Raw genomic sequence first — 20,001 nt, 5'->3', positions numbered from 1 at the left:
CTGATCTGTCTTTTAAAACTCAGCTTCCCAGCTAACATTGAGACTCCCTTCACGTGTTCCTCCTTGTATAATTCGTCTCTTGTAGCTTGGCTCATAGCTGCTGTTAACATTCATGAGAAATCATCTATTCTGTAAGTGGGTACATTAGCTCTATTCCATAAATTCAACAGTATTGTTTCTGGGTTGCATTGTATTGTATAACCTATTATTTTTTCTGTAGTGGTAATAACTTTTTCCCAGTACACTTGGATCTTTGGGCATGTCCACCAGCAATGTAGTAACATGCCGGATGGGGAAGTTTTTAACACATCCACCCCAGGCCATTTTCATGACTTCAGGTGATCTTGCGCAGATGCTCTTTGCCCCATTAGGGAAATATCTAGGCAGCTACTGTTTGTAGAGCAGAAATTCCCAGGTCCTCCCTGTTCCTTGCAAACCCTGTTCTGTTCACGCACACATTCTGCTTCCTGTCCTTTTTTTCCCCTAGTGCCCCTCAAACTCCAAACTTAAGAGTCAGTCACCCATTTTGGCATGCTAATGCCAAAATATATATTTATCTGACAACAGAATATAAATCCTGTTGTCAGATATGCTTCCAGCCTCCAGCATATCTGTCATGGGTTATGGATTTCCTGCTGCAGTGTGTAGTGTACCTCTGAGAATATGCAGAGGGAACCTGTTTTGCTGACTGGTTGCTAGCTGCTTATCTTGCAAGTGCTTTGATGACCATTTTCTGGCTGGCCTGAGAACGTGGCCTTGAAGTTCCAGCCGAGACCTCACCAACCTCCTGAGAGACTGAGCAGAGTCCGTCCTTTCCCTCGTCCCCTCTCTCCTGGCTCCCTGGCTCAGTGCACCAAAACCCTAACGGAGTTTCTTTCTCACTGGGAGTGCAGGGACTTTGTCCTATAATTAACTTTGCTTTGCTGCCTCGAGTCATTTCAGCCAATGATCCTGTCTGACCATCTTGATACTGGTATTCTTCTTTAATAAAGTAACTTTAACTCATACACCTGAGTGATGCAGTGAAGTGCTTGGGGAAAATACCTGGCAAGACCTGACACCTGTCTGTGAATCGTAGATTTTGTTAGGAAGCAGGAAACCAATGCCACTTCTTGTTAAGGTGAATTTATGCATGACCCTGAATCTCCTTTTCATTTTGCCTTCTAGATAAACTCTTTTACATCTACACTTCGGGCACAACAGGGTTGCCCAAGGCTGCAATCATCGTTCATTGCAGGTCAGTGAATTGATTGGAGGAGGGGCTGCCTTACAGAGAAAATAGGAATGGCCAGGGGTCGTTTCGTGGAAAAAGAGCCGCAGGAACTCATTAGCATAACTCATCAGCACAACTCATTTGCATATGCCATGCCCCTTGCCATCACCGGAAGCGTGTCATTAGCATAACTGATTTGCATATGCCCCACCCCCTGGCATCACCTATCCTGGCTGTTCTGGACCCAATCCTGGCCATTCAGGGCCGAAATGGGGCCCCAAATGGCAAAAAGGGGCTGAAAAATGGCTGAAAAGGGGCCCCAAAATGGTCAGGATTGGGCCGCTGCTGAGTGGGAGAGTGATCCACCGCCTGTCAGAGGCCCGATCCTGACTGTTTGGGGCCTGATCCTGGCCATTTTGGGTCCAAATTGGGCCGTTTCGGCCTTAGTCCAGGCCAAAACGGGCCCCAAATGGCCAAAAAACAGGCCACCTGAGATGTGACCTTTTTGGAGAACTACCAGAACTGCATTCCTGCACATTCCCCTTCAAAATGAGCCCCTGGGTATGGCAAATTATTATGTCTACCAGGCTTAAATTTAGCTAGGTTCTCTGAAAGGGACACCTTGAGTTAACTGGAATTTCCTAGCAACAGAAGCACAGTTTGGTTCCATATGATACCAACCTACTAGCTGCTGTTATATTTGACCAATTGAGTAAAAGTTGGGGGAAAATGCCAAAAATGACTGAACAGGTCAGTATTAAACAGGAGTCCATTGGCACTCTAAGATGACCAAAATTTATGTTAGCATGAGCTTTCATGAATCTATGCTCTGATGGGCCATCTCTTGTTGCATCTGATGACGAGAGCTCTGACGCACGGAGGCTTATGCTGGAATGAGCTTTGCTAGTCTTTAAGGTGCCCCTGCATCTTATTTTGCTGCAGCAGACTAACACAGATGCCCCTCTGAACAGGTCAAGAGAAGGTAGATGAAATTATTCGGTCTTCATTGATTAGCTTTGGGGGAAAGGCTTACATACTGACAGCAAAATGCTGGATGCACTAGGGAAGCACAGTGTCCTAACAACACAATTCTGTGCATGTTTACTTTTATCATTTACAGTTTGTTTTACTTAAGTGTTTTATTTGCTCAGTTGTAATGGACTTTGTTTGCATGCAGTAAACATTATACTATTCTGCTTGAAAGTAAGTCTCATGGAGTTCAATAGTATTTGCTGCCATGTAACTGGGCATAGGATTGCAGTCTTAATTTTTAAATTTCCCTCCTAAACTCCACTCCTGCCCCCCTCCCCAATACTGAAACAGTCTATGCAAAGGGGGCCCTGGGCATGACAGCCAGAAGTAGCTTCCCTCCCTAAACATGCTGCCCTCCGGTGCACGTGCCCATCTGCATCACACCGAGGAAGGTCTAGAGTTCAAGTATTTTGTTGTGTGTGTGTGTTTAAATCCCTGCTGGAGCAAGGCTAAAATGAGAGTGAAAGAATTCTTCTTCACCTAGCAGGAAAATCCTACTTCCTCCCAGCAAGAAAAGAGAGGTTGTCCTAAAAGGCTCCTGTGGTGTCCCAGAGGTCTCTGGAATGATCTCTCATTTCCTGTGGGATGAGTCTCCGGTGAGGCAACAGAACTCAGCTCTCTCTTGCTCTGTTAAGCCCTGACTCTGAGAGATCATAAGGGACCCTAGGACAACCTCCCATTATTGGGGGGAGTGGATTGGGAAGAGGGGAACCATGTCTGGTAGGGTTGTCAACCTTCAGGTGGGGTAGAGATCCCATTCTACTGATGGGGGCGTGGAATCCCCTGCTTTCACTCTCCGCCCCCCCCCCCGCCGCCTCCACTTACCTGGCTGGTGGGGAAGAAAGGCATGGGAACGGGCCTCCTAGGAGTGCTCCCAGGAGCAACAACATCACAGACATCATCATGCTGCCCCGGGAGCACTCCTGCGCTTCATTGGGCCTGTTTGAGGCCTAAATCGGCCTGCTGTGAAGCAGATGCACCCCCTGTGGCTGCGCAGCAACATCACCGGAAGTGACGTCACTGTGCAGGGCAGCGCATGCTGACACTGAAGAATGCAAGAAGAGCCAGGTCTCCCCTCTTCCCACTGGGATGGTAAGGGGACCTGGAAACCCTAAGGTGGGGGCTGGGGATCTTGTGGAATTACAGTTGATCTCCAGACTACAGAGATCAGTTGCCCTGAGGGAAATGGCTGCTTTGGAAGGTGAATTCTGTGGCATTACACCCCGCTGAGAATCCTCCCCCCCCCCCTCGCCTGTTCCCACTCCTGAATTGCCTGGAATTTCCCACCTGGGGTTGGCAGCTCTAATCTCTGGTCAGAGGTAGGTTCTCTGCTCTGTGTTGGGCTTCAGCGCCAAAAATGTTGGCTCTTGATGGCAACCCCGAGTTCTTTTTTGCACTTGTGCTGACAAGCAAGTTGTTCATTGATCAGTTTAAAGAAAGCACACACAATTTGGGAGCGTCTGTGTTAGGGACTGAGTTGGAAATGGTATTAATTTAGACAAAAAAATGTACGTGATTTTTAGAAAACATAACATTGACATCTTTATTACGAACTCCTGAGTTAAAAGCTCACTAAATTGCATACTATCCCCTCCTCCCTTTTTTAATCAATATTGATTTGTTTGGAGAGTTCTAATGAGTTTTTTTTAATTGTTCTTAAATAATTTAAAAGAAAGCAATTGCCCACAGCTATTACTTTGTTCTGGAAAATGCTTTATTCCGTTGTGCTGCCTGGTCTGTTTATTCTCTGCACGTAGTCAATAAAAATATTGAATGGAAAAAAATACCTTAGGCCAAGGTATTGGGGGGTCATGTTTCTATCTCCTCTTATGCTGATTCCGCACACGTTGGATAATGCACTTCCAATCCTCTTTAGAGACCATTTGGAACTGAATTTTTCGTGTGTGTGAAACAAAAAATCCACTTCTAAACGATTCCTAAAGTGCATTGAAAGCGCATTATCCAACGTGTGCGGAATCAGCCTCTGATGGGCTTCCTTTCACCTGGATGCTGAACTGCTTGTTTTCTCTCCCATCCCAGGTATTTCCGTATGGCGACTTTGGTGTATAATGGTTTTCGCATGAGTCCAGATGATGTGGTCTATGACTGCCTTCCTTTGTATCATGCAGCAGGTAATTCAAGCACGTTCAGGGAGGGCAGAGTGGTAGAGCATCTGCACGGCATGCGGATGGTCCCAGGTTCAATCCCCGGCGTCGCCAGTTGAAAGGATCAGACAGGAGATGTTATGAAAGACCAAGATCCTGGAGAGCAGTTCCCAGTCTGAGTAGACAGTACTGAACTCCCTAGACTAGTGTTTTGATTCAGTGTAAGGAAGCTTCGGGTCGTCAAGTGTCTTAAGTCTGCATTCCGCTATCACGATAAACCATGCTTTGTTTAAACTGTGGCTTGTGCAACAAATTCTGTTTGATCTACTAGACTACAACAAATCTTGGTTTGTATGTAAAGCCCAGTTTATCTGCTTGTTGCCTCTGTCCCTCCTTTCAGTAGAGAGGACGTCCTCCCTATCCTACCATGCAAGGAGCCTGCAAGGGGCCTTCCTACTCAACAAAAAGAAGTTTGCAAATTCAGATGCCACAACAAACTACAATTTGTAAAAACTGTGGTTAACCAACTAGCTATAAACTGGAGTTTGAAATCCTAGTTTGCTGCAAACACTATTTTGTTTGACAGTCTGCGTTCAGCAGGGCCGTCTTAACCCAGGGCCAGGCCCCTGGGCTTTCAGGTATTTTGAGCCCCCTCTGGCACGTCAATCTTTCACTCCACTACAGCTGACAGCCTGACCCTGGAATGGTAGGTACTCCACCGCAGTACATAGCCCTATATCCATTTTGAGGGTCTCCTGAAGAATTCTATTCACAATTTAAAAAAAAAATTTAGTGCGTGAGTAGAACTCTTCAGGAAAGCACATTTGGGGGGTCTAATTGTTCAGTACTGTAATATTTTGAAGTGAATAAATGTATTATTTATTAGAATTATATAATTTATGGATAATGTAAGACAATTTGTTTCACTTCAATAAGGAAGCATTAATAATCTTATTAATAGAGGTTATATAAGATAATCAATTAGTTGTAATTTATGTGGGGGTGTGCAGTCCCTGCGGGGCCCCTAGGCTTCGGCCCAGTCAGCCTTATGGATAATACAGCCCTGGCATTCAGATGTCATAATCTAACGGTTTCGATCAAATCAGCTGATCATGAAGTCTGAATGAATCCTGTGTATCTGCGGTTCTTTCAGCTATTTATTTTTAGCCAGTCCTCTCCAATCAATTATAGACCAACGGTACATTATTTAGAAAAGCCATGCCTGCAATAGGGGCTGATGTGCGCACGGTCACCAAATGCCATTTCTCCAAGCCAACTTTGTCAAATTTTTAGTAGATAGGAATTTGAGTGCTTCTTGGCACTTCTGCTCTCATTGAGTGCACTGATGAGAATAAGAACGGAGGGCCTGACTTTCAAAGGATGAAAAACATCATTAGAGACAAAGAAAATGGCCCAAAAGGAGGACAGCTAGGTTGCTTCCCCATCGGGTCTTGACTGAGTCTGGAATTGCCACCCTCAATTTGTAGAGCTTTTTGGAGAATCTGGGCAACATTGTTGAGAACTGATTGTGCTGTGACATGGGGAGGGTGTTCCTTTGTGAGTTTTTGTCTTTCCTTTTCTTTTTTGACCAGATTTGTGACGATGCCTCCCCCGCTCCCACACATTCTTAAAACGCAATTGTAGCATCAGCTCCAAAAGCTGTCATAAGCACTGTTCAGGCTTCCCTGTCTCTTGAAATCTTCCTTGCTCTCATCTCCACCAAACTTAATTGCTCTCTGTTCATTTGGCAGTCCTGAATGCATCTTGCATTGTTCCTTTCCATGGAAGGAAAGTTTGATTTACTCCTTTTTCCTGTGCAAGTCATAATCTGGGGTGCAGGCAGCTGGCTTTTGTCAGTAACAGTAGCTCCCATCCAGGGCTCATTTTGAGGGGGAACGCGCCGGAACGCAGTTCTGGCAGTTCCCCAAAGAGGTCACATGTCAGGTGGCCCCGCCCACCTGACTCTCAGCCATTTTGGGCCCGTTTCAGCCTGGATTGGGGCCAAAATGGCCCGGATTGGGCCTCTGATGGGTGGTGGATCACTCTCCCAATCAGCAGCGGCCCGATCCTAACCATTTTGGGACCCTTTTCAGCCATTTTCAACCCCTTTTTGCCATTTTGGGCCCAATTTCGGCCCTGAATGGCCAGGATTGGGTCCAAAACAGCCAGGATAGGTGATGTCAGGGGTGTGTGGCATATGCAAATCAGTTATGCTAATGATACACTTCTGGTGATGTCAAGGGGCATGGCATACGCTAATGAGGTATGCTAATGAGTTCCTCCAGGTCTTTTTCTACAAAATGACCCCTGCTCCCATCCACCTTACATGGGCGTTAGGCACTCTTTATTTGGCCCTGAGGGGGGCGGCGATGAGGTGGCAATATGGGGTTCCATAATGGAATTTTGTCAGGACTTCAGAAACACCAAGATTGTGATTGGTTCATCCCAGATATCCCATTCAGTAATGGTTTCTTCTCTTGTCCTTACTTTCTAGGTAACATTGTTGGGGTCGGCCAGTGCCTCCTGCATGGGATGACCGTGGTGATACGGAAGAAATTCTCCGCTTCAGGCTTCTGGGAAGACTGCGTCAAGTACAACTGCACGGTACGGCAGGCAGTGAACCCCAGCCTAAGTGAGGGTGGAGTGAAATTTGATTCAAATGTTCCACAACATTCAGACATTGGAAACAAACAGGAGTTTGTCGATGAGTGGCATGAGCCTGGTAAATTGCTGTGTGTGCCCCTGCTTCTGTGTTAGGGTTGCCAGCTCCTGGTTGAGAAATTCCTGGAGATTTGGGAATGGAGCTTGGAGGGGTGAGGTTTAGGGAGGGGAGGGACCTCAGTGGGGTAGAATGCCATAGAATCCACCTTCTGAAGCTGCCGTTTTCTCCCAATGAACTGGTCTGAAGATTGCTGTAATTCTAGGAGATTTCCAAGCTCCAGCTGGAGGTTGGCAACCCAATCTGTGTGGTGGTCAGGGAAGTGTTCCACTGATTCCAATATGGTGCAACATCTGAATGTGGGCGCCTTACAATTTGTGGGGTGTGATTTCCGGCTTAATCCCAATTAAGACTCCTAGTGAGCTGCTGTAGCACAGCGGTTAAGTGGTTTGGCTACTGGTTCAAATCCCACTATTGCTGTCATGTCTGTGCCATGCTATAACTTGATGTCATATTGCCAGTGCCATAACTGTCTCCTTTCACAGGCTTATGGAAGCTGCAGGTGCCTTATCTAATGGACTGTAGAAACGTTCAGTGTTTCTGACCTTGTATACTGCTCTCTCCCGTGCACTGCTATGTCTCAACTTCGATCTCTTGCTTTCTCAGTGTCTTGCCTTGATAGTACAAATATGTGAGCCGCTCTCCGGATGAGTTCACGCCAAAAGTCCTGATTTACTGTTGGGAGGGGGAAGGAGCAAATGTGTGTGTTAAGAGGAAGGATTTCCCCACGGGTTACTATTCCTGTCAACCTGTTCTTACTGCTTAGATGCTTACCTGACTTCTGAGTAATTCTATGGACATATCTGTGGAAATGATCTGATTTCTAAATAAAGCCATTTAACCAAGAACCTGGATTTCTTGCTACAATGGTACAGGGATCTATCTGCCTGTCATTCATAGCCTGACAACTGCCATGAGCTCAGTAGGTGGCCTTGGGGAAGCTCCTCCTCTCAGCCCCAGCTCCCCAGCTGGATTGTGGGGATAATAATAACACTAACTTGTTCACCGCTCTGAGTGGTGCACTAATCTGTCTAGAAGAGTGGAATATAAGCGCTGTTGTTGTTCCACTGTTAGAGTGCTCGTTCAAGAAACAAACCAATTGTTTGATGCTTGTTCTTTAGATCGGAGTTGAGGCTTCCAGTCTGAGCATGAAAATTTGGACTTTTCATATGGCTTTTATTTGAAAGCAATCAGAGCCAATGTACCCAAGTATAAGATCGGTTTAAATATCTCAGAAATTGAATTTATCCCTATAGGGCAATGTAGGAATGAGCCATATTTAGGCTACGTTCTGTTGGCTGCCCTCTTGTCTACTTTCCCCAAAGTCTCTGGTTCTCCTTGTGATTGCTTCATCATGTAATTATGGAGTGCTAATTATAGAGTGCTAAAACTTAAAAGCCCCGTGGTGCAGAGTGGTAAGCTGCAGTATTGCAGCCCGAGCTCTGCTCATGACCTGAGTTCGATCCCAGCAGAAGTCGGGTTCAGGTGGCCGGCTCAAGGTTGACTCAGCCTTCCATCCTTCCGGGGTCGGTAAAATGAGTACCCAGGTTCCTGGGGGTAAAGTGTAGATGACTGGGGAAGGCAATGGCAAACCACCCCATAACAAAAAGTCTGCCAAGAAAACATTGTGATGCGACGTCCCCCTCCTGGGTCAGTAATGACTCGGTGCTTGCACAGGGGACCACCTTTACCTTTTTTAAAACTTAAAGAAATCTAAACAAATGGACATGCATGATGGGTGTAGGCTATTTGGGCCCTAATTGGGAATTGCACAAACTACTCACCTGTTGTTAGGTGAGCAACAATCAAGGTGTTGATGCAAAAATTGTAACCAGCAAAAAAAACCAATAAGGGAGCAACTGAACAGTTCCAATGAGAGAAGAATCTAGAGCTGTCAAATGTACGACAGAGTGAAGCCTGCCGTTGTGTTTTGTTTTTCTTTTCCTTCATTCTTTTTCTTCTCCTCGCCCCTCCTTCAGATTATACAGTACATCGGGGAAATTTGTCGCTATCTCTTGAACCAGCCTTCACAGGATGTGGAACAGAAGCACCGAGTGCGAATGGCCTTGGGCAATGGCCTGCGGGCCTCCATTTGGAAGGAGTTCACCACCCGGTTTGGCATCCCCCAGATAGCTGAATTTTATGGTGCCACTGAGTGCAATTGCAGTGTGGGCAACTTTGACAACAAGGTGGGAAGATTTCTTGATGTTGGCATTTACGTTTTTTTTTTTTTATATTATATGCCTTGGAAAAATCACTAGCCAGGAGTTACAATCACCACTGAACCTCTTATTTCCTTGGTTCACCATTAAAGGCTCTTTGAAGGCACCCTTCATGTATTTAGGGATGCTCCTGTACCAGCCAAGTTCTGAACAGATGTGATGGAGTGCTAATGAGGGCTGCATTCAGTCACAGCAATAATTTGATTCAAACCCCTAACCATTCATCCTAACCAGGGCTTTTTTTCTGGAAAAAGAGGTGGTGGAACTCAGTGGGTTGCCCTCAGAGAAAATGGTCACATGGCTGGTGGCCCCGCCCCCTGATCTCCAGACAGAGAGGAGTTTAGATTGCCCTCCACGCTGTGGTACAGAGGGCAATCTCAACTCCCCTCTGTCTGGATATCAGGGGGCAGGGCCACCAGCCATGTGACCATTTTCAAGAGGTTCCGGAACTCTGTTCCATTGCGTTCCAGCTGAAAAAAAGCCCTGATCTTAACCAAATGTTGCTTTGCAGAATGCAGACATTTGGTTGGCATCAAACTAGGGGTCTGCAGCTGGTTTCTTAACTGAAGCTTTTGCTAATACTGGTTTGTTCTGACTTCTGAATTCACAAACCAGTTTTCTGAGCAGCATTGCCTCTTTACCAGCTGCCACTTACTGATGCCATAAAATGGAGAAGAGGACCTCTTTGCAAGGAAACTGAAGGTCAGCAAGAAGCAGCCCTCATTAGCACTCCATAAGAGTTTATGCACTTGCAGGATTTGTTACTGATGTGGGGCAGACTAGCCGGAATTTTTTGTGCAAACCACAGTTGGTAATGGTAAACGTAGCCCTTAAGGCTAGGTGGAGAGCTTATTTTTATTTATTTATTTTACTGTTTATTTATTTTTGTCATTTATAGTCCGCCTTTCTCACTGAGACTCAAGGCGGTTTACATAGAGTGAGATTAACACAGTCAGTATCAATGACATTTCAATAAATAATGCCATAGGGTAAATAAAGACAAGTTTACAAAGACATAGCATGAGCAGGAATCCAATACAGAGTTGAAGAAATGCTGAAACAGAGCATAAGCAATTTTAGAACTGACATTAGGCAACACAGAACTACCCAGTAGGGTCATGCTTAATTTTTTTTAAAAATTATTTATGTCAGTTATAGTCCGCTTTTCTCACTGAGACTCAAGGCGATTTACACAATGTAAGATTAGTAGAGTCAGTATCAAGAACATTTCCATAAACAATGCCATAGGGTAAATAGATACAAGTTCACAAAGACACAGCATTAGCAGGAATCCAACACAACATAGTGGTGAAGTCTATAGTGGTGAAGTCTATGGTTCCGAACTCATTAGCGAAGCATCTGAGACCCCCTCCCTACAGTACAACCCTCCTATCTGAGTAAAAAGCCTTTTTGAATAATTCGGTTTTGCATCGTTTGTGGAAAGCCAGGAGAGTGGGGGCTTTCCTTGTTGGCAGAGTTCAAATAAAGCAGAGAAGTTATGCTGTGCTGATTAAAGAGGCTAAAAGGTTTATTTAAGAAATACATACTTGAGAGCGAAGAAGAGAGATACAGGTAGGGTCCTTACTATCTGACTACATCTTGTAGAAGAGTGATAAAGCAGGAGAGAGAAGAAGCAGGATATTGCCCTGTTTAGCCCAATAGGAGACAAGACAAGGAAATGACCCCCAGGAAACAAGAGAGATGCTGCTCTCACTGTCTTAACTAAGTGATCCTTGCTGCCCCCTGCACAGAAGGCTCCCCTTCCCTTCTTGCTGCTGCAGTACAGCAGACATTGCAATTCCCAACATTCCTGACCTCCTCAGGTAGGCCGTTCCATGTGATTTCACCCATGTGCAGGGTGGCATCTGCATGAGACCCTGTTTAGAAGAGCGAAGCTGCTGTAGAGGAACATAAGGAGGGAGGTGGTCCCTATGTATAATATACTTTGGGTAGAAAAACGGTTTGCCAAAGATTACATCTGTATTCCCCAATTAAATCTATCCTGGTATAGATGACAGCTCTGTGGATGTTGACTGGGAAGGACTGAGGGTAGGAGCACCCTGGACCCCCACCCCCTGTCTCCATGCAATTGCAGGGTCATTGGCAGAGTGTGGCCGTGGCAATCCTACCAACAATCAGGCAGTTGCACGGAGGTGGAGCGGGGCCAGCGTGCTCATATCCTTCCCTGTGCGCTGAGTCAATATGCGGGTGGAGCAAGAGCAGCAAGCAGTCCCTGCGGTGACCAGACGATGCATGAGGCAGGGCCTCGGACAGCAAGCCAACGCAGAGGGGCTGGGACCCTTGGCCCTCTCAGCAGGCACTTCCCACAAAGGCCAAGTGGTGGTGGCGGGTACCAGAGAGAGGGAGTGAAAGCCCCTCTGCGGGTTGGGAGGAACCAGGTGGGTGGCAAGTGCCAGGCAGAGACCTGGGCTGCCACTGGTTAATTCCAGGATAGCTCAGAAGGGCCAAGGTGTGGCAGAACAACCCACTGACCCATGAGCACTGTCCTTTCTTGCCTTCTGAGGCATCTGGGAATTAACCAGGGGCAGTCCAAGTCTCCACTTGGCACTTGCCACACTCCCAGTTCCTCCCAACCCATGGAGGGGCTTTCACTCCCTCTCTCTGGTACCCGCTTGGCCTTTGTGGGAATTGCCCGCTGAAAGGGCCAAAGAGGGTCATCTCCACTGGGCTCCTGAATGTGTAAATCGTGGCAATTTTTTCAGACTCTATAGCCAATAGTGGTTGTGTGAGTGTTGCAGGTGTCTCCTGGATGGTAACAATTGACCATGTTGCTTGATGGTTACTTAAGTTTTATATAGTGGTGCAAAGTTTTCTTTTACCTTTTCACGCCCTCCAGCTTTCACTTTTTGAGACGGGGTCTTGCACGTGTGCTAGTCTTGCTTCCGGACTTGAAAGGGTCCGGTCAGACCCTTGGATCACAACCTACAGTTCCCGTACCCAAACATCTTTTTGGTGTGACGTGATGAATGTAGGCTTGAGTGACCCAGTGGTGAGCTGATATCTGGATGTGGTCTTGCAAGTAGTTGCACGTTAACTTCAGAACTTGCCAGACGTTGTGCAGATCACCTTGATATATAACCTGAATGCCCAGTGTGGTTGTGGGAACTGGACCTTAAGAAGTTTCCTGTTTTTGAGAAAAAACTGATTTAAGGGAGAACATGAGGTATGAAGCGGAGAAGGTGGGCTGAAAGAACCTTCTCTTCCTTTCCCTAAATACCAGCACTAAGAGGACATCCCGTAAAATTGATGGGCAGTGGACTGAAGATAGAGAAAAGCAGGGCTTTTTTTCAGCAGGAACGTGGTGGGACGGAGTTCCGGAACCTCTTGAAAATGGTCACATGGCTGGTGGCCCCACCCCCTGATCTCCAGACAGAGGGGAGTTTCGATTGCCCTTCGTGCTGCTGAGCGGCGTGGAGGGCAATCAAAACTCCCCTCTGTCTAAAGATCAGGGGGCGGGGCCACCAGCCATGTGACCATTTTCTCTGAGGGCAACCCAGTGAGTTCCACCACCTCTTTTCCCAGGAAAAAAAGCCCTGGAGAGAAGGAAACACTTCTTAACACAAAACGATCTCATAGCGTTTACTGCCACGTGAGGTACTGGTGGCTACTAGATTAGATGGTTTTAAAAGGGGGTGAAACATTCATGGAGGAGGAGGGATCCAACCACGGTTATTCATTATGACTCAGCAGAGCCTTCATGTTCAGAGGCAGTGACTATCTGAATACCAGTATGGAATATCAGTGTTGTAAGGAAGCTCATGTGGGCCTTCTCCGAGTATCTGGTTGACCAATACAGAAAACAAGATACTGTACTTGATGGATTATTAGTCTGATCCAGCGGGGCTCCCTTTACATCTCCAAAATTCTCTCCACTCCAGTTTGGTGCTTGTGGCTTCAACAGCAGAATCTTGCCCAATGTTTACCCCATCAACCTGGTTCGCGTGAATGAGGATACTATGGAGCTGATCCGGGGACCTGATGGACTCTGCGTTCGGTGTAAACCAGGTGAATGATCCTGGAATTGGTGGGAGGGTGGTGGTGGTATCAGCAGTGGAGGCTGACTTCCTAATCTGTTTGTGGTTTATGCATATGCAGCAACGTGCCCTATTGATTTGTAGTATTTGTATGCAGCTTTCTAAGAATCTTTAGCAAAACAGTTTACAGATGAAAATGTAACAACACAAAAATCAAATTAGTAAATATTGGGTAGAGGTACATGAAGAAATGCAAAAGATATTAAAAGTTAAGTTTGCGATGGATCTGAAAAACATGCTATTAAATATCTTACCAAGCAATATTACAAAACTACACAGTGAATTATTTAATGGTGACAATGGCAATATCTGCAGCAAAATAGAAGGCAGTTAAATGTACAGATTTAAAGGAATGGAAGAATAAAATGAACAAATATGCAGCAATGGCAAAATGGAAATCTGTAATACAGAATAGACCGATTTCAGAATTTTAAGAAAAACAGCAAAAAAAATTTATTATTATATATTGTCGAAGGCTTTCACGGCCTTTTCAGCTATTATTATATAGCTGAAAATCAAGATTAAAATTAAATTAAAACAGAGGATGACAGAAAGACAGACTTGGGTAATGCATATCAATAGATAGGAAGATAGGTAGGAAAGATAGTATAGAGGTGTTTAAATAGAAGTGAAATATTAAATTCTATTATGTATGATTTGATTAGAAAAGATTATAGATTATGTATTTTATGTTTGTAAAATGAAATTAAAAAAATCAAATTTGTCAAATAGCCCATTAATCCTAAAAATAAGCAACAGGTAGGTAGGCACTCTGTCTTGGGGTCTAGCTGCACCTTACTCGTTATTTAAGTTTTGTTGAACCAGATGTGTGTCGGGAATTCCATACCCAAACAGAATTTCTTTTGCTCTTTTTAAAAAAATTAATAGGCAATAATTACCAACAATACCAAAAGCCTGCCAGCAGTGGTTGAAGGGGGAATGCCAGGCTCAAGGGGAAATGATCCCAGATGTGGCACCAGTTAGGGACAAGGAGGTGCAGAAATCTGTATCTTCTTGTCCACATTTTCTCCACATCCATTGTCAGTTAAGGTTGTCAACCTCCATGTAGTGGCTTGAGATCTCCCAAAATTACAACTGCTGTCCAGGCTACAGTTCCCCTGGAGAAAATGGCTGCTTTGGAGGATGGACTCTGTGGCGTTATACCATGCTGAGGTCCCACTCTTCCCCGAGTCCCACCATCCCCAGGCACAACCCCCCAAATCTCCAGAAATGTTACAACTAGGAGCTGGCAATCCTAACTCTTATTGTGATAGTTGAAGAGAGATCATATGAAAGTATGGTTGTCGTGGATTTTCCGGGCTGTATGGCTGTGGGCTTGGCATTGTAGTTCCTGATGTTTCGCCAGCAGCTGTGACTGGCATCTTCAGAGGTGGGAAGCCATACAACCTGGAAAATCCACGACAACCATCGTTCTCTGGCCGTGAAAGCCTTCGACAACGTATGGAAGTAGGTTTCAGGAACCCTGGGCCATTTCCACACTAGTCACCTTCAATCAGAACGCCGCGGAACATTGCGAAAAAAACACAGAAGATAAGAGTTTTCTTGTGCAAGTTTTGTGCGAAATCGCGGAAAACTCGCACGAGAAAACGCTATCTTCCGGGTTTTGTCCGCAACGTTCCGATTGAAGGTGAGTAGTGTGGAAACGGCCCAGTAGTGGACATGGGGGACATCTAGAACATGGGCAGAAGCATAACTTCGTTGTATGGAAGCCAAAATAAGATTGCTGCTGTTCATTTTGGGAGGCAGAGTACGGAGAAAGCAACCAGTGATTCTACCTGTGCTGGAGTTTCTGACCCAAGCTCCCGCTTTTCAATCACATTGTGACGCTACGAGACTAAATATTTTTCTTCCTACCTTTCCCCTCTCCTTCTGTGTCGACAGGGGAACCAGGGCAGCTGGTTGGACGCATCATCCAAAGTGACCCGTTGCAGCGCTTTGATGGCTACTTGAACAATGAAGCCAACAATAAGAAGATCGCTCACAATGTTTTCACACATGGAGATTCTGCTTACCTCACTGGTGAGGCCTCCTCCAGGTTTTTTTTACAGCTTTTCACACCTGTTAGGCACTTGTTTCCCTCTAGGCATGGGGTACATTTGAAGGTGCTTTTCTTTTTTAAAAAAAAGAGTCAAAAAGAATAAAAAGAAAAGTCAAAAATGGTAGAAATTGCCATACCTAATCAATGGCCGTTTCCAGACGGCTTACCTGCCTCCGGAACGTCGCGCCACCTTGCGGGGAAAACGCGACGTCGCGCAAAACTCGCACAAGAAAATGCGATATTTCGCGTTTTCCCCGCAAGATGGCACGACGTTCCGGAGGCAGGTAAGCCGTCTGGAAATGGCCAATATAAACGTAGGCCATTAAATGGATATTATTTTAAAAACTGAGAAATCATATCCATGTTCTAACATTAAAATTATATCCATGTTCTTTTAATAAAAGAGGTCTCTCTGATTGCAAAAAATAGCAAAAGTGTGCAGATCTCGGTCAGAACAGAAACAGCTGAAGACACACAGAATCGACACTTGTTGTGTCTCTTTTTTTCATGGTAGTAAGGCTGAAGTATGCAGTTTTATACAGACTTTGTACATTCAGGAAGTTATAGGTATTTGAAACGTGAGGTAAGCATTTTGACTCAAATGTTTACACATTGGCCGTTTTCACACATCTTACCAGCTGCGCAAAATCGAACAGAACTCCCGGAAAGTCGGCAGCTTCCTGGCGCGATTTCCTGTCATGACTTTGGTTTGTGGCACGATTCGCACCACAAACCAGAGTCATGACGGGAAATCATGCCAGGAAGACGCCGTCGTTCCAAGAGTTTTGTGCGATTTTGTGCAGCCGGTAAGACGTGTGAAAACGGCCATTATGTAACCTGTGATAAACTCACTCCCAATGGCATCTGTTTTTTCCATACCTGAAGACTCAGTTATTTCTCATTTTTTTTCTGCAATGATCGAGTCTTTGGGGATGGATGTCTATCACTGTGCGAACAGGCACCCCAAAATATTATTCGCTCGCTTATAGCAATAACCCCCTTAAATTCTTATGTACATTTTTTTCTCTGAAATTCTAAGCTTCTCTTTCTCGCTGCATGTGAGAATGTGGGTGCATATTAAAAAAGATCTCCACAACGCTGTGCTGCTGCATATCAGCAAATTGAATGCTATGTCTGCTAGAGGTTGCATGTGAGTTGGCTCCATCCCTGTGATGTCTGATTTTGGAGATGGAACCATGTACAGAGCTGGTATGCATGTACATGCTGTGCTTGTGTTTGGGGGAACACGCTGAGGAAGAGGGGGCTCTTTAGCACTGTCCCTTTACATGCATTGGCCTTGAACATAGATATGTAGTACATACAAGACTCTACTGACCAACCTGGGTTGGAGTTCCCTCTTCATCCTTGATAAGCCCATTGGAGTAATGATTTTTCCCCTGAATAATAATGGTGGTGGAAAGTGCCATCAGGTCATCGTTTATTTTTATTTTATGTCATTTATAGTCCGCCTTTCTCACTGAGACTCAAGGCAGTGAGAAAGTGTGAGATTAGTACAATCAGTGTCAAGGACATTTCCATACAGTGTCAAGGACATTTCGTAAACAATGTCATAGGATTTTACAAAGACATAGCATTAGCAAGGATCATATACAGAGTTGAAGAAATGCTGAAACAGAACAATTCTAGGACTGACATTAGATAACATGAAGCATAGGTAGTATATAGGAGTACGTATTCAAAGCAACAGATAATATGCAAGGCAACATAGTGGTGAAGTCTATGGTCCCTAACTCATTAGCGAAGCATCTGAGACCGCTCCCTACGATACTTCCCTCCTATCTGAGTAAAAAGCCTTTTTGAATAATTTGGTTTTGCATCATTTGTGGAAAGCCAGGGGAGTGGGCGCTCTCTTGACCTCCTCAGGCAGGCCGTTCCACAGGGTATGGGCCACTGCAGAGAGAGCCTGTGTGCGGGCTGCTGTTGATTTCGCCCATGTGCAGGCTGGCACCTGCAAGAGACCCTGTTCAGATGAGCAAAGCTGCCGTAGAGGGACATAGGGAGGGAAGTGGTCCCATAGATATGCTGGGCCCAGGGCTTATAGCAACTCCTGGCAAGAGACTAACAGTGGTGGTTTGCCATTGCCTGCCTCTGCAACCCTTGCCTGGAGGCTTCCCACCCAATTACTAACCAAGGCCAACCCTGCTTAACTGCCGAGATCTGATGACACTGGGCTTGCCTGGGCTATGTAGGTCAGAGGGTGGTGAAGTATTTTTGCTTTAAAAAAAGAAAAGAAAACCATCTTGAGATGACTGGTTGTAGGGTTCCCTGGGCCCAAGATACAAAAAATAAGTTGGCTCACAGAAAGTAAAATTACAACTTCTTGTGGGGGTCTCTTTTTTCCTCCTTCAGGTGATGTGCTAATAATGGACGAGTTTGGATATATGTTCTTCCGGGACCGCACTGGAGACACTTTTCGTTGGAAGGGCGAAAACGTCTCCACAACTGAGCTGGAGGGGACATTAAGTCGTATCCTCAGCATGACTGATGTCGTGGTCTATGGAGTAGAGGTGCCAGGTAATGGATAATTCCGCTTTCTCTTCCCGTCTGGCCTTCTGTTTGTGTTTTAGACTGTGATGATAACTCTAAATTCTCTTAGTTAGCCATCAATTTCTGGGCCTATTTCAGGATATTTACTTTGATCTTAATTTGTGCCATAAGGGAAGCTGTCACTCCCCGAATCCCATGAAACCCCTTGAGCATTAAGATAAGTTGGGAGGCCTTGTCCTCCTGGGTACAATCTTTCATAGAGGCAAGATCGATCATTACAATCAGGGCCTTTTTTTTCTTCAGTGTCCCCTAGAAGCAGGGCTTTTTTTCAGCAGGAACGCGGTGGAACGGAGTTCCGGAACCTTTTGAAAATGGTCACATGGCTGGTGGCCCCACCCCCTGATCTCCAGACAGAGGGGAGTTTAGATTGCCCTCTGTGCTGCGGCTCGGAGGGCGATCTAAACTCCCCTCTGTCTGGAATTCAGGGCGGGGCCACCAGCCATGTGACCGTTTTCAAGAGGTTCCGGAACTCCGTTCCACCGCATTCCAGCTGGAAAAAAGCCCTGCCTAGAAGTATTGAACTTCTTTCCTATTGTGGCCTGATTGTTCGCTTCTAGAGATAAACAGCAAGATTCAAATCCAATAGCAGATGTCTGATTAAGGCAGCATTGACTCTTGAAAGCTTATACCTTGAAAACCTTGTTGGTCTTTAAGCTGTCACTGGACTCAAATCTTGCTGTTCAACTGCTAACCAACGCAGCTACCCACCTGAAGCTATCTTCTGGAGAAGAATAAAGAATTTTCTCATATCCATTGGGCCTTCAAAGGGCATTCAAAGGATGTTTTCTTATCTACCTCTTTTTGATTGAACTTGTGTATCCATTGTTTTTTGTGCTGAGTGACTCAGGCAGCTGCAATGTGGAGATGATTCTCAGTTGTGTCCAGTGTCCAGAGGTGGTGGTGGCAGCTTGCTTCACATACAACAGGGACATCTAGAAACGTCTCTTGCCAAACCTGAGTATCTGAGAGTTTTGGGCAGTGCAATCTTATGCAGAGTTACTCTAATCTAAATTTAGGATGCAATGAAAAATATTTGCATTGAATAAAAAGTTGTAAACATATAGTATGCGTTTAAGGTTTTATAGTTACTTTTATCTACTTATAACAAATACATGCCTTAAATTAATAACTTCTCTACCCTGACCAACTCCTTTTAAGCGTCCCGCCATGCTCAAGAGTTATAGTAGCTGAAAGGGGAATTTTTTTCAGGACCACAGGTTTGAGAGTTAGCATGATAGCCTGGAAAAATTAGGCAAAGAGGTCTTAAAAATTCCATATCTGAGCAAGGAGGAATCTTAGCAGAGCAAAAGTGAGTGGATCAGAGCATTTTGGAAACTGACGTACCACCACATTGTGGAGGGGGGCACTGATCACTACTTTTTGTTTTAGTCAAGCATGTACTCTCGGAATGGAGGTAGTTTCGGGTAGGTGGCCATGTTGGTATGCAGTAGGACAGCAGGATTTGAGTCCAGGGTGCCTTAGAGACCAATGGTATTGTCAGGGTATAAGCTCGAGAGTCAAAGCTCCCTTCTTCACATACAGGGAGGAGTGGCGTTCCCTGCACCTTTATATCTCAGTCAAGAGGTGGGAGAGTCAGGATGTAAGGTACAATGCAGCTTGATTAAAGCAGAAATAAGCATCTGTCATGAGATAAGAACCCTATGCCTCTATTCAGCCCTGGGAGTTCCGTTGTTCTGAACTTGTAAATGAACTCAAGTTCAGCAATCTCACATTGTAATCTGCCCTTGAAGCTTGTTTGGTTGAGGACAGCCACTTTTAGGTCAGCAGTGGAATATCCTGCAAGATTTAGGTCCTTTCACTTACTCATCTTCCAATGTTATATATGTCATCAAATGCTAACAGTGCCCTTCCACTCTCTACGTTGGACCAGCAGGTCAGTCCCTACACAAAAGAATAAATGGACATAAATCTGACATTAAAAATCACCACTCAAAAACCAGTGAGAGAACATTATAATCTTCCAGGAAATTCTGTTGCTGACCTTAGATCTATCTAGGTGGCCAAGGA

The 20,001-nt window shown here is 45.2% G+C and overlaps 1 protein-coding gene across 2 annotated transcripts in view; it reads left to right on the top strand.

The window, feature by feature from the left end:
• Nucleotides 1-20,001, top strand: part of SLC27A4 (solute carrier family 27 member 4) — an 80,214-nt gene that overhangs the window by 52,615 nt on the left and 7,598 nt on the right. For both annotated transcript variants that reach the window (XM_054997462.1, XM_054997463.1), the window contains exons 6-12: nt 1,168-1,237; nt 4,286-4,377; nt 6,845-6,954; nt 9,049-9,258; nt 13,191-13,317; nt 15,249-15,386; nt 17,776-17,940. In XM_054997462.1, the coding sequence (XP_054853437.1) occupies nt 1,168-1,237; nt 4,286-4,377; nt 6,845-6,954; nt 9,049-9,258; nt 13,191-13,317; nt 15,249-15,386; nt 17,776-17,940 (912 nt within the window). The remainder of the gene's footprint in view (nt 1-1,167; nt 1,238-4,285; nt 4,378-6,844; nt 6,955-9,048; nt 9,259-13,190; nt 13,318-15,248; nt 15,387-17,775; nt 17,941-20,001) is intronic.

The sequence above is a fragment of the Eublepharis macularius genome, chromosome 14 (genome assembly GCF_028583425.1).
Source record: "Eublepharis macularius isolate TG4126 chromosome 14, MPM_Emac_v1.0, whole genome shotgun sequence".
Taxonomy (NCBI): Eukaryota; Metazoa; Chordata; class Lepidosauria; order Squamata; family Eublepharidae; genus Eublepharis; species Eublepharis macularius.
Note: the sequence above shows the minus strand (reverse complement) of the source record. Positions and strands in the feature narration are given on the sequence as shown.